Source organism: Myotis nattereri (assembly GCF_964212035.1).
Source record: "Myotis nattereri genome assembly, chromosome: 2".
Classification (NCBI taxonomy): Eukaryota; Metazoa; Chordata; class Mammalia; order Chiroptera; family Vespertilionidae; genus Myotis; species Myotis nattereri.
In genome coordinates, this window is record NC_138076.1 from 144547826 (window position 1) to 144561118 (window position 13293).

General features: G+C 38.1%; 1 protein-coding gene across 5 annotated transcripts in view; it reads left to right on the forward strand.

Annotated features, from left to right (window-relative positions):
- Positions 1-10093, forward strand: part of KCNC2 (potassium voltage-gated channel subfamily C member 2) — a 215477-nt gene extending 205384 nt beyond the window's left edge. For 2 of the 5 annotated variants that reach the window (XM_081083387.1, XM_081083389.1), the window contains one exon: positions 5010-6386. In XM_081083387.1, coding sequence (XP_080939513.1) covers positions 5010-5044 — 35 coding nt within the window. In that variant the 3' untranslated portion in view covers positions 5045-6386. Of the gene's footprint in view, positions 1-3256; positions 3627-5009; positions 6387-9142 lie in introns of those variants that run through there. The other 3 variants (XM_081083386.1, XM_081083388.1, XM_081083385.1) reach the window with 3 other exon arrangements.
- Positions 10094-13293: the final 3200 nt, after the last annotated feature.

The window sequence follows — 13293 nt, forward strand, 5'->3', positions numbered from 1 at the left end:
ATTTTTGAGCATATTCTATAATGTATCACATGCTGTGTTTATACTAAGATCACATGTTTAAGAACTTAGAAGTTTTTTCTTCATGTTAGACAATATTTTGAATTTTAAACTGCCAAAGATCACATATGAAAAAAAACTTTACAAATTATAAAACACTATGTAAATATAAATTTTTCTTTTAAAACGTTAAGTTTCATGAGCAAAGCAATTAATAAGATATTTAGTTTGTATGGAAAAGTTATACATACAATCTTATTTCGCAAATATAAATTTTCTATCAGTGAAAACACTTCTGTAAATTCATCTATGAGCTTTTTATTATCTGTCATTTCTTACCATAGTCACCTTTCTTTTTTCATTCTTGGTTAATTTTTTTGCAGCTTTGTGTTTTTCACCTAGGTCTGGTAACATTTCAGGCTAACTTCATTTAATATTCTCTTGGTGTGTTATCTTGTCATGTCTATCAGGAATTCATTCCTTTCTTCTGTTTCCTTTTATGTAAATTATAGATTTACTTTTAGTAGATTATAGGTTAATCCTCTTAATCACACTCAGACATTTATTTCCTATATTATACCTTTGTTTAAACCTTTTAAGTTGGTCTCTCTACTGAGATGATTTTAGAGTTCTGAAAATTCTTCCCTATATAGACGGAAAAAATATTGGATTCCCATTGAATTCTTTTTCTGTGGACAAATATAAATATAGTTGGGCATATATTAAGAAAACTTATGGATTCCCTAAAAGAGTAAACTCCCAGTACTTAGAAACTATGATTTTTTTAATGCAGTAATTTTTAGAAAATCACATTACAAAAACAAAGACATACCCATTGATAGAAAATGCATAGAGAGGTTCAATATTGCCCCAAATAAATGCCTGATCTTAAGAACTATATAAAATGAACATAATGGAAAAAAATGAACGTAATGTATTTAGATGTTAGTTCAAATTAACATCCCATTCAATAAAAGTTTGATTGGGAAAAATTTTATATCAAATTTTCTAATCAGAAATTAACCTGCAGAATAAAGAAAAGCACACTTATATTAATAACTTATCATTTTACTAATGAAATAGTTGTTACTAAATTAGAAGGGAAGCCTTTTTAAATGAACTTTGAAATTATAGTTACTAAAAATAAAAGAATTTATAAGCAAAATAGGTAATAGTTATGTTAAAACTATAATTCAGAAAAATAATTAAACATTTAGAATGGCAGCCAAGATTTATATATAACTACCGTGATTAATATAAAAGTGTCAAACAGATTTTTACATTTTGGAGGTCCTGTAGGGAGTGTGGAGATTTGGGGGATAAGATATAAATTTTTATATGGATGATTTATAAGTATTAACAACCCCTTTAGTTCATGCATATTTACAAGTTTGTTTTTAATCAAACCCAGTCAGTGTTTATGGTGAAGTTTACATTTTCAGGTGACACAGTCAATTGGGAAAACTTATTCTTTCTGCAATTTCCAAAGTTATATATTCAATCATTTTACCAAAGAGCAATAATTACTAGCCCTCCAGGCACATGAGGGTCCCAATGTAAGGATAAATTACCTGGAATTCTTTTTTAATTATTTAAGACACCTTCCCATTAACTATTCTATCATTCACCAGAGTTTTATAGCTCCCATGTTTTATAGTCCAGAATATTAACAAAATATATTGGCACATAATTCTCTCATTAGCAGAAATTATTTCCTGGAGAACTTTACCATGGTTAATGGATGGCAAACATTTCCATCTACAAAATATCAAAGAAGACATCTAGTCTGCTGAAAAGGGATCCCTCTCCAGTCCAGCTGTTACCCTGCAGCAGAGCTGATATTGCACTTGCAAATAAAATAATCACTAAATCAGTCATTTCTCTTCCAGTGAAAGGCAGAGAGAGAGAGCAGTGGCTTCCTCCCCAGAAGTTCCATGAAAGTATAGAATTAAGGAGAGAAGTAGCTGAAAGGAACATAAAGAAACACAACAGATCCACTTTCTCTCTATATTGTCGTCACACACATCCATCTAATCCGGGCCCAAGGAGTGAACCCTAAGTCTAACGGAGACAAATAAGTTCATTGGAATCATATATATATATGATTCAATATATATATATTCAGCTTTGGAAATTTTATTTTCCTGTTATACAACACTTTTTCAATGGAGCTGTCAGAATATTTCTTTTATAAGATGTATAATATGACTACTTTTTCAGACAATAGTTTTCCTGCTTTTAAGATAGTTCAGTTCTAACTTTACACTTGGTACAACTTACCTTATTTAACTACTTCTAATCTTTTCTAATAAACAGCACTATAATATTTAAATTCTTCCAAAGGTGAATTGATAGGTGTGTTTTTTTTCTAAATTATATTTTATTTTATTTTATTTATTTATTTATTTATTTTGATGGAGTGCTTCCTGAGTAGCTAAAGTGAACTACTGGGCTGAAGCTTGTGAGAAGGACCTTTTATTCTATAATTCCTGAAGTATTGTGAACAAAAAGTCAAAATGCAAAATAATATAAAAAAGGTTAATTGAATTCAAATGATTCTCAAGTCCTGGCGGGGGAGTCAGATGAAAACATCATAAATCAAATTCAGATTTTAACTCACTGAAATTATGACTCAACTTATATTTCATCCATTTTATTTTTTCTTGACTTTTTTATTGAAAAGATTAGATATTGGCATTCATTCTACACCATGTAGGTAATGGCATCAAATGTCATTATTCAAGAATCATTTTTTTTATTTTAACTCCATAAAGCTGGAAGATTAAATATGCTATAAAAAGACTTGTCCATTTAAAATTAAGCATTCTTTAGTAGCTTAGTAAATACTAAAAAATGAAAAGAGAAAACGTAGTCCATTTTTTTTTTCAGAAACGTATTCAAAAACTTAATAATATTAGTCAAATGTATATCTTACTCAAGTTGCTTTGCCTAATTCTAAAAGAGTTCTGGTATTGGATATGACAAAATTACACCAATACAAAGTATAATTTGGGAAAGAATCATTTTTGAAGTATTGCAACTGTAATTTGTGGTAGTTGTTTTACTCTTTTGGGAATAACAGCTAACAGTGAACTTCAGGGTTTTTTGCAGTTAAAAATTGTCTCAATATTGAATTCTTTGTAAGCAAATTCTTTTTTTAGTTCAAAAATAGCACATTTGATTATCCTGTGTGGTATTGTTTGTCTGTGTCTATTTTCTGTTTGAATTCAACTGATGTCTGTGCCTTTTTTCATAAAAGGATATGAAAAATCTCGAAGCTTAAACAACATAGCGGGCTTGGCAGGCAATGCTCTGAGGCTCTCTCCAGTCACATCACCCTACAGCTCTCCTTGTCCTCTGAGGCGTTCTCGATCTCCCATCCCATCTATCTTGTAAACCAAACGGCACCAGTCGGCTAAATTGTATTACTTCAAGTACTGTCTACTCTATAATGGAAATAATTAAACATAGAATTACTCCCGCCTCCATTAATACAGTACAAATCTGCATGATGTTATTTGAAGTCAGCAAATGCCATGTGGGTAGCTAACGAATCTTATCCTGGTTTTAAAGGCAATCTAAAGTAGTGGTACTATTTCTCCATATGAATTGCCCAGATCTCCTTTCACAATAAAAAAAACAGGTAGTATCAGATACTGGCCAGTACACTAATACACAAACATATTTTCAGGGAGATATATTTAAAACAGTGTGCTTCCAAATGCCAGCCACTTCACTGGACCATCATTTCTTTGACTCTCTAAACCATTCTGAAGATGTCTGGAATCCTGTCTTGCTTGCATACAACATGACTTTGGTCAGCTCATGTGCATGGACCATCTTGTCTCTCTCACCTGAAAGCAGTGTCACAGAGTTCAGAGATCCTGGAGGCTCAGGGTATGTGTGCTTGCATCAGACCATCCTGCTGATATGAAACTGGTTGACTGTTCTGCATGTCGAATGGTGGGGCAGGGAGGGCAAGTTTCTCTTTGACATTTTTTATTCTGTGAAAGACATATTTGTTTTAAATAGCTTAATTTCTTGATTGATTTACCTTTCTTCAAAAATTATGTATTGGAGTTCTGAATGTCTCTGGTTGTTTGCACACAGATAACTACAAAGAGGTTGTCATTACTGGTTACACGCAAGCCGAGGCCAGATCCCTGACTTAATGGCTTGGGGAAGGCACAAAACATGAGAGACAGGTAACTGCCAGCCAGGCTTGCATTGTTTAAACAGGAATTGCTGCTTGATACAAGAGTCATTTTTATTTAAAATCTCACAATTTGTCGTCGTTTTCAGAGGCAGAGTGCCAAATATTTCCCAAAGCTCTCATGTCTTTTTTACCTCCTTCTTTTATTTTTATTTATTAATTTATGTGCAAACATCAAAGAGCATTGTTGTTCACAGTTGGCTTTCTTGACTAACCTTAGGTTTCTGACTTGCAAGAATAATCAGATTTCAGTCAATGTTTAATCAGGTGCTTTGTCCTGAATGTTGTTCTGTCTGTCTGTCTGTCTTAACTGTATATGTCATCTGTCTCCATAAAGCACAGAAATGCCTTGATAAGGTGTTCATGATTTTAGTCCTGGGTCTTCTCTCATGTCCCATGCCTTTTTGCTATTTGAAACAGCTTCTCTGCTTCATGTGTAAATTAAGGATGCCCTGTAGACTAAGTTAATCAGTACTGTGAACCTTTCTGAAAAACAGGAATTAGGCAACAGCAATGTCACCATTGCGTTTGGTTGCCTGCTGCAGTGTCCATTTCTGCTACCAGCATTCATCTCTACATTTCAGTGAAACCCTAGGGAGTCCTATTCAGTCCAAGTGGAAGAAATTCTGTTTCCACATCCCCATGAATGCAATAGTAATAGTGTGTCTGGTGAATTGGGTGTGTGAGGGAAGAAAAATGCCATAATATATATTTAGGGATAAACAATATTTCTAAGGCATTCAAGATCATTGAGATGATTGTTGATTAATTTCTAATTCTTATGTTTATTTTTTGTTAGGAGGACAATTATCACTTTTATTCTTGGCCACGTAACTTGTATTACTCTATATCCCCAAGTTCTAGAGCATGACCTGCATGTCAGAGATCTTGTACAGCAATGTATTTACCCAGACATACATATCTGATATTTAGAGATTCAGTGATCCTCTTGATAACACCACATATAGAAAAGCTGTAATTGCACACAACTTTATGGTAAAGGAATTCATATGCTGTCTGGTGCTGCTGTTATTGACTGTAGTGTTGCACAGAATTTATCATGGATTTTTGACTGATGAAAAAGGGACAATGGAATTTAGCCATAGCAAGGACTATACTGGAAACAGACTTCTGCTGTTGAATGTGCCCTGAGGTAACCAGATTGCACTTGGAAGATGTCCCGGCGTCTTCATGCAGCATGCAAAGCTCATAAAAGAACTGTGACTGGAACTCATTTGGTGCTCCCCATAGGAGTGGTCTGCTGTGGACTGGCCTGTGTCAGTGAAACAACTGTAAATACCAACATGTGTGCATGGGTCAATCGCATTTGGCCATCCCACATCAAAAGAAGCCAAATTCATGATCCATGTCTCTGAAGCTTCAAGTATGGCCCATACCTCTGTGAATGACCCTCCATTGGCCTGCGGTAGATTGTGCTGTGAATCATACAAGGCAGTGATTTGGGTGTAGTATCCGTCTGTCTTAATTTCCCTTATTTCTCCTTTTTGGTTGGCTCCATGAACATGGACTGTATAGTTTTCTTATAAACCACTTATGTTATCAGCTTGTCATATTACGTTGTGAATTTTTCAGTGCCTATTTATCAAAACTGACCTGTTTTTAGTCATGTATTTGTTTAATTTTGGAAAATTGCTATGACAGAAAACACACACACTCAACAACATTATTCATAGTCTTTTGTCATTGTTACCTCAATTATAAAAACTATAGAAAAAATTCTGGCAATGAGAGTATTTTTTTACTAAATGATCAAGGAGCAATGTTGGTATATAGTAGAATATTAATCAAATTATATCCTAAAATGTATATTTTGCATAAAAGAGATATTCTTCAATCAATTACTTTTTTGTGAGTTTTGTGACAAACGAAGCTTGTACTTGTCTTTAAAACTGTTGTTGCTGAAACTGTATAATTATTCTTCGTCTTGCTTAATCAATATTTCTAGAATCTATTTGTTCCCCTGGGATTCTGAATATAACATATAACATAGTTATAAGCCCCTGTATTGTGGACCTTTTGTGAGCATTTCGAGGTGCATGTACAACCTTGGTGATAACCACGAAAATGTTACTAACTGAAATGCAGAATAAAAGGCAAATAAGTTGGGGATAAGCTTGAATCTCATCTGATTAAATTATTCATATTCTTCTCTGTGTTTTGGAGTTTTCAACAGGCTTTATTATTTTTATGCTTCATGGTACCAAACAAGACACTCACACATAAGAAAGATATTGGGATGAAAGGATTTATAAATATACACAACTCTCTTTCATTCAACTCTCAAGCATGTAGCCAGTGTTTCTCTCTTCTAAGTGATTTGTCTATCTAAATTTTCTTATCATTTGAGATAGCCAAATTATGAATTATTATGGTATTTGATATTTATATGGCATTTTATGATTAACACTTAATTTTCACTTATACTTTCCAACTTAATCATCACAGTTCTGAAATGAAAAACTTTTTGCTTTTATTTTATTGATGATTAAATTAAAGATCAGAGACAGAACTGTTCGGTTGTATTTTTGCCACAGATCATCTTCCCTGGTACAATTTCTCATAGTTGAAATATTTATTGAGCCTCTAGTCATAAACACCTTATCTTCTAACGATATCTTCTGTCTCACTTTGGGTGTGAACCTCAGTTTCTGCAGCACACCACATGTATCTGGCATTTCGCTTACATTGTGGGGTTACATGTCGATGTACCCTGTAACATTCTATGAAAGCATAGGATTAGGGAAAGGTAAAATGAAAAAGAGGAATAAAGTTGGCGAATTGAACATTTCCCCATCATGCGTCAGCAGAATCTATTCTGTGTCTAAAAATGCTGTGTTTATTTTTAAGAGAATATTAGGAAACTGAGCTCAGAAAAAGGGTGTCTGTCTAAATCTAAGTACCAATAATATGTTTTTATTGATGGTGTCAAAATGTAGGATTTACTGTAAAAAGAAAAAATACGTATGAGGGGGACAGAATACAATTTAATAGATGATAATTGCCATCAGGTTTTGATTTAAAAATAAATTAAATAATTATAAATGAAAGGGAAGACATTCACTTTATCTTTGAAATAAATCACAAGACAGACTAATGAAATAGCAATAGAGAACTGTCTTGGAAAGAGACCATGAATATGTTAAAATGCAGTATTTCTAAGCAGGAACTCTAAAGAATTTATAACGTGCTAGAAGACATTTAGAGCTAAGTGAATCTATTAAAATATTAAAATCCCTAGTAGTTCATAATGATTAAAATAGGTGGTTTAAATTTTTTTTCTTATTGAAAAAGAATTAAATCCTTCCAATTTCCCCTGCCAAAATTTAATTAATGGTTTAAATCCTTGAACATTATTAAACAATAGATATATATGTGTGTGTGGGTGTTAATTTTCTCTAAGGTGTTCAATATTATTAATATTGATCCTACATTTTATAATTTCTTGTTCTCCCTTAAACTAACTCTACTTTGAGGCTATACTATTTTTATTATTGTATGAAATTAAATAATTTAATTTAATTTAATTAGTAGTACATGATTTTGTTTATTATTTATCACACTATCATGTCAAAGTGGTGGACCACTTACTAGGTACTATGCATTTTAAACATTAAGATCTACAAGACAATGGTAACCTCCATCTAGAATCTCAGGCAACCTAATACTCATTATTTTTCTTGTTAACTATATTTTTTTAGAGCAGTTTTAAGATCACAGCAAAATTGAGCAGAAAGTACAGAATTCCCACCTACTCCCTCCCCCTCCCCCGACAAACTTCCCCCACTGTTAGCTTCCCACACCACCGTGATATATCTGTTACATCCATGAATTTACGAAGACACACCATTATTACCAAAAGTCTTTAGTTCACATGAGGGATCACTCTTAGTGTCCTACATTCTAAGGTAAGTGTAGAATGAAATGTATCCAACATTGTAATATCATACAGAATACCTGCACTGCACTAAAAATTGTATTTCGCTTATTCATCCCTCCCTTCCCTTTAACCCTTGGCAGCCATTAATCTTCTTATTGTTTCCATGGTTTTATCTTTTCCAGAATGTGATATACTTGGAATCATACAATATGTAGTTTTTTTCAAATTAGCTTATTTCACTTAGCAATGTACATTTAAGATTTCTACATGTCTTTTCATGGCCTGATTGCTCATTTCTTTTTAGTGCTGAATAATATTCCAGTTTATCCAGTCACCTACTGAAAAACAATTTCATTGCTTCCAAGTTTTGACAATCATGAATAAAGTTGGTTAAACATTCATGTGATGACTTTATGCATATGATTATCATATTAATATCATGTATCTTGGCAATGATTATTTATTAATGGTCTGTGAATAAGTTCAAAATATAGAAATTGGCATGATTTGAACCATTATAGAGTTTATAAATACCATTCCCTTAATTTACCTTATAGGTTAGTTACTCACTTACTAGTCAAGTATCTTTATTAGGAAAATCTTTTTTTATTTTATTTGGGAAACAAATTTGATGTACCATTGTTTGTCAGTATTTTCATAATAAAAAAATTAGAAAAGAAGATTCCATGTAACTCAAAATCAAGTAATTTATTGGGGGGGGGGGAGTATTTTTTATCTTTGTTAAATTTAAGGTAAACATTAAGCAAGTTCCCCTATAAGCCAGAAAGAGATATGATCACACCAAAATGATTAAAATATTTTGGCATTCATGAAAATTTTACAGTTCTCTTAGAAGTAGTGAAGTTACATAAAACAGCTAGAAATAATACCAATATGTAAAGGATTCTTAATATAATTTGAATGTGGCAGTTCCTGAAGCCTTTCCTAAATCAGTGGTCTCAGTGATTTTATTTCCTTTTGAGATCCTTTAGCAAGTATCTAAAATGTTATGTAAATTCTGTTCTTTCTTAAAGGCCAAGAGAAAGCTATATTAAAGACAAGTTTAACCTGCTGATCAAAAACAAAACATGAGGACATAGAGGGGAAAAATGGTAATGGAAAAAATAAAAATAAAATAAAGATTTATAAAAGAAAAAACAAACAACAAAACAAAGCAAGAGGAAAGCAAACCAAACCTGCAACGTTATTGCCCAGGATTAAGCATGAAGCCAGTATCTAAGAACAGGTTTTGATTTAAATATTTATATTTTTTTTTTTTTCTTGAGAGCTCACATTTTATCAATAACTCCATATCTCTGGAAAACAAAAGCACTAGTTTAAATGCCCTACATGCTGTCTCTGATCCCACTGGATGCCAGCAGGAAGCCTAAAATCTGCGGGAATTCTGGATGGCTGGCTGGTAAAAAGCTCCAGAATCTAAGATAATAATGATGAAAATACACACTCATACACACAGCTGGATATACAGAGATAAAGAAAAGATATACAAGAAAAGTTCAAATAAAGCTGCAAGAACTGAATATTGCCTGAAGCAACATCTTGTAATGTGAAATAAACAAAAAGGCAAGTTTCAGGTAAAGAAGTAATTATATAATTCTGCTTCATAAATGTTAGAATAAATTCTTCACAAAAGGACCAGTCTTCGTTTTCACTGGAGACCTTGAAAAGTTTGCATTGTATAACATAGATAAGAGAAGAGAACACCAATTTTCACATTCCCTAGTGAAGAATGGATTCACACAACTTTTATCTTATATACTTTATAAATTTTTTTTCTTTCAGTTTTGACAAAGAAATATCCTTTCTTCATATTTATATTAATATGATTAAATGTTTTCAGAGTCAACTGACTGTCAAAATATATAATGTCACTAGCTTTATTCCATTCTGATTTGTAAAAAAAATGTACTTGTGAAAGTTTTTTGTCTCTTATCCTATCTAATAAAAGAGAAACATGGTAATTAGCAGTACATCCGCTACCCTTCCCATTGGCTAATCAGGGTGATATGCAAATTAACTGCCAGCCAAGATGGCTGCCCAGAGCCAGGCAGCTTGAAGCGAACATGTGGCTTGCTTGCTTCAGTGACGGAGGACTCCAATGTTCCCCGCCTGCTGATGCCGGCATCTGAGCTTGCAGTTTGAAACATTGTTACAAATATAGAAGCTAAACAAAACCCCAGAAACCTGCTTTCAGTCAGCCGGGATCTCAGAGCTGGAGTTGAAACAGTGTTTTGATTATAGAACCCAAACAAACCAGATACCTGCTTTCAGCAACGGAGGCCTAAGAGCTGGAGCCAAGCCTCAGAGCTAAAGCTGGCCCAGAATAAAAAAAAGAAAAAAGAAAACAAGGAGCGGTTGGGAGCTTTAGTCACCTGCCAGCCTGAAAACAGCCCTCAGCCCCTCATCCAGACTGGCCAGGAACCCCAGTGGGGACCCCCACCAGAAGAGTGTGTGACCAGCTGCAAATAGCCATCATCCCCTCACCCAAGCTGGCCAGGCACCTCAGTGGGGACCCCCACCCTGATCCAGGACGCCCTTCAGGGCAAACCAGCCAGCCCCTACCCATGCACCAGGCCTCTATCCTATATAGTAAAAGGGCAATATGCCTCCTGGCACCAGGATCAGCCTGACAGGGGGCAGTACCCAAAGCCCCTGATCGCCCTGTGGCTCTGTGTGTGACAGGGGGCGGGGCCACAACCTCCCTATCCACCCTGCTCTGTTCCTGACAGGGAAAGGCGCCCCAACCCCCTGATCAGCCCTGCTCTGTGCATGATAGGGGGGAGCTCCCCAACTCCCTGATTGCCCTGTGGCTCTGTGTGTGACAGGGTGTGGTGCCCCAACCCCCTGATCGGCCCTGCTCTGTGTGTGACAGGGTCAGCGCCCCAACCCACCCGCCCCCCACGGACCCTGCTCTGTGTGTGACGAGGTAGAGCCATAACCTCCCCATCAGCCCTGCCCTGAGTGTGACAGTGGCAGCGCCCCAAACCCCTAATTGGCCCTGCTCTGTGGGTGATAGAGGGCGGCGCCCCAACCGCCCCCCACGGGCCCTGCTCTGTGTGTGACAGGGTAGAGCCATAACCTCCCCATCGGCCCTGCCCTGAGTGTGACGGTGCAGCGCCACAACCCCCTGATCCGCCCTACTCTGTGAGAGACGGGGGGGGGGGCTCCCCAACTCCCTGATTGGCCCTGCTCTGTGGGTGACAGGGGTGAGCTCCCGAACCCCCTGATGGGCCCTGCTCTGTGTGACAGGGTAGAGCCATAACCTCCCCATCTGCCCTGCCCTGAATGTGAGAGTGGCGGCGCCCCAACCCCCTGATCAGCCCTGCTCTGTGCCTGATGGGGGAGCTCCCCAACCCCATGATGCCCTGCGGCTCTGTGTGTGACAGGGTGTGGCGCCCCAACCCCCTGATCGGCCCTGCTCTGTGAGTGATAGAGGGCGGCACCCCAACCCCCACCCCACGGGCCCTGCTCTGTGTGTGATGGGGTAGAGCCATAACCTCCCCATCGGCCCTGCCCTGAGTGTGACAGTGGTGGCGCCCCAACCCCCTGATCGGCCCTGCTCTGTGCCTGATAGGGGGAGCTCCCCAACCCCATGATCGCCCTGTGGCTCTGTGTGTGACAGGGTGTGGCGCCCCAACCCCCTGATGGGCCCTGCTCTGTGGGTGATAGAGGGCGGCGCCCCAACCCCCTGATCCACCCTGCTGTGTGTGTGACAGGGGTCGGTGCCCCAACTCCCCTATCGGCCCTACTCTGTGAGTGAAGGGGGAAGCTCCTCAACCCCCTGATAGGTCCTGCTCTGTGCGTGACAGGGTACGGAGCCCCAAAGCCCTGATTGGCCCTGTTCTATGCGTGACAGGGGATGGCGCCGCAACCTCCCCATTGACCCTGCCTTGAGTGTGACAGGGGGTGGTGCCCCAACCCCCCAATTGGCCCTACCCTGAGCATGACTGAAGGTGGCATCACAACCTCCTGATCTGCCCTGCTCTGTGCATGACAGGGGAAGGCGCCCCAACTCCCCAATCGGCCCTGCTCTGAGCCCGACCAGGGGCTGCACCTAGGGATTGGGCCTGCCCTCTGCCACCCGGGAGCAGGCCTAAGCCAGCAGGTCTTTATCTCCCGAGGGGTCCCAGACTGTGAGAGGGCACAGGCCGGGCTGAGGGTCCCCCCTCCCCCCTCATGCACAAATTTTTGTGCACCGGGCCTCTAGTCTATAATAATAAAAGCCTAATATGCTAATTAGACCGGACAGGTGAACGACTTTCTGGTCGTCATTCCGGACATCCTTCTGAAAGAAGCCGCCGTGGCAGGTGCCAAGGCAGAGGCAGTTAGGGGCAATCAGGCAGGCAGGCTAGTGGTTAGGGGCAATCAGGCAGGCAGACAGAGGGGTTAGGGGTGATCAGGCAGGCAGGTGAGTGGTTAGGGGCAATCAGGCAGGCAGGCAGGCGAGTGGTTAGGAGCCACGGTCCCAGATTGTGAGAGGGATATATGACTGCCCATTTAGGCCCAATCCTTGTGGGGATCCCCTGAGGGGCCTGGATTGCAAGAGGGTTCAGGCTGGGCTGAGGGACATCCCTTCTCCTGTACATGAACTTCATGCACAGGGCCTCTAGTTTATTATAAGAGCATAACTAATGACAGAATACTACTGAGAACATACTGCCTTTTGATGTAAAACTTTTTAATTGGGTCTGGCTAGCATTGCTCAGTGGTTGAGCATCTACCTATGAACCAGGAGTCACAGTTTGATTCATGGTCAGGGCACATGCCTGGGTTGCCTGAAGGAGGCACCGCTCAATGAGTCTCTCTCATCATTGATGTTTCTCTCTCTCTCTCTCTCTCTCTCTCTCTCTCTCTCTCTCTCTCTGAAAGAAATAAAAATATACTTAACAAAAACCTTTTTAATGGGACCAATGAGAGTCCTAGGACAAATAGTATAATAAAATTTATTTTCCAAAATTTAATTTTTTGTAGTTTAAATCTATCCACTTATGTTTTTAGATCTGATAATTTTATATATAACAACCATAACACAGAGTGTCAAAATGTTAAGGTAGAAGAAGACTGTTTGCTTTTAAAAGCAGGATTTCTTGGCACTAAATGACCATGTACTGACATGTGGTTTGTTGGACATGTGGAATAAAAGACACATAGAATTAATACTTAG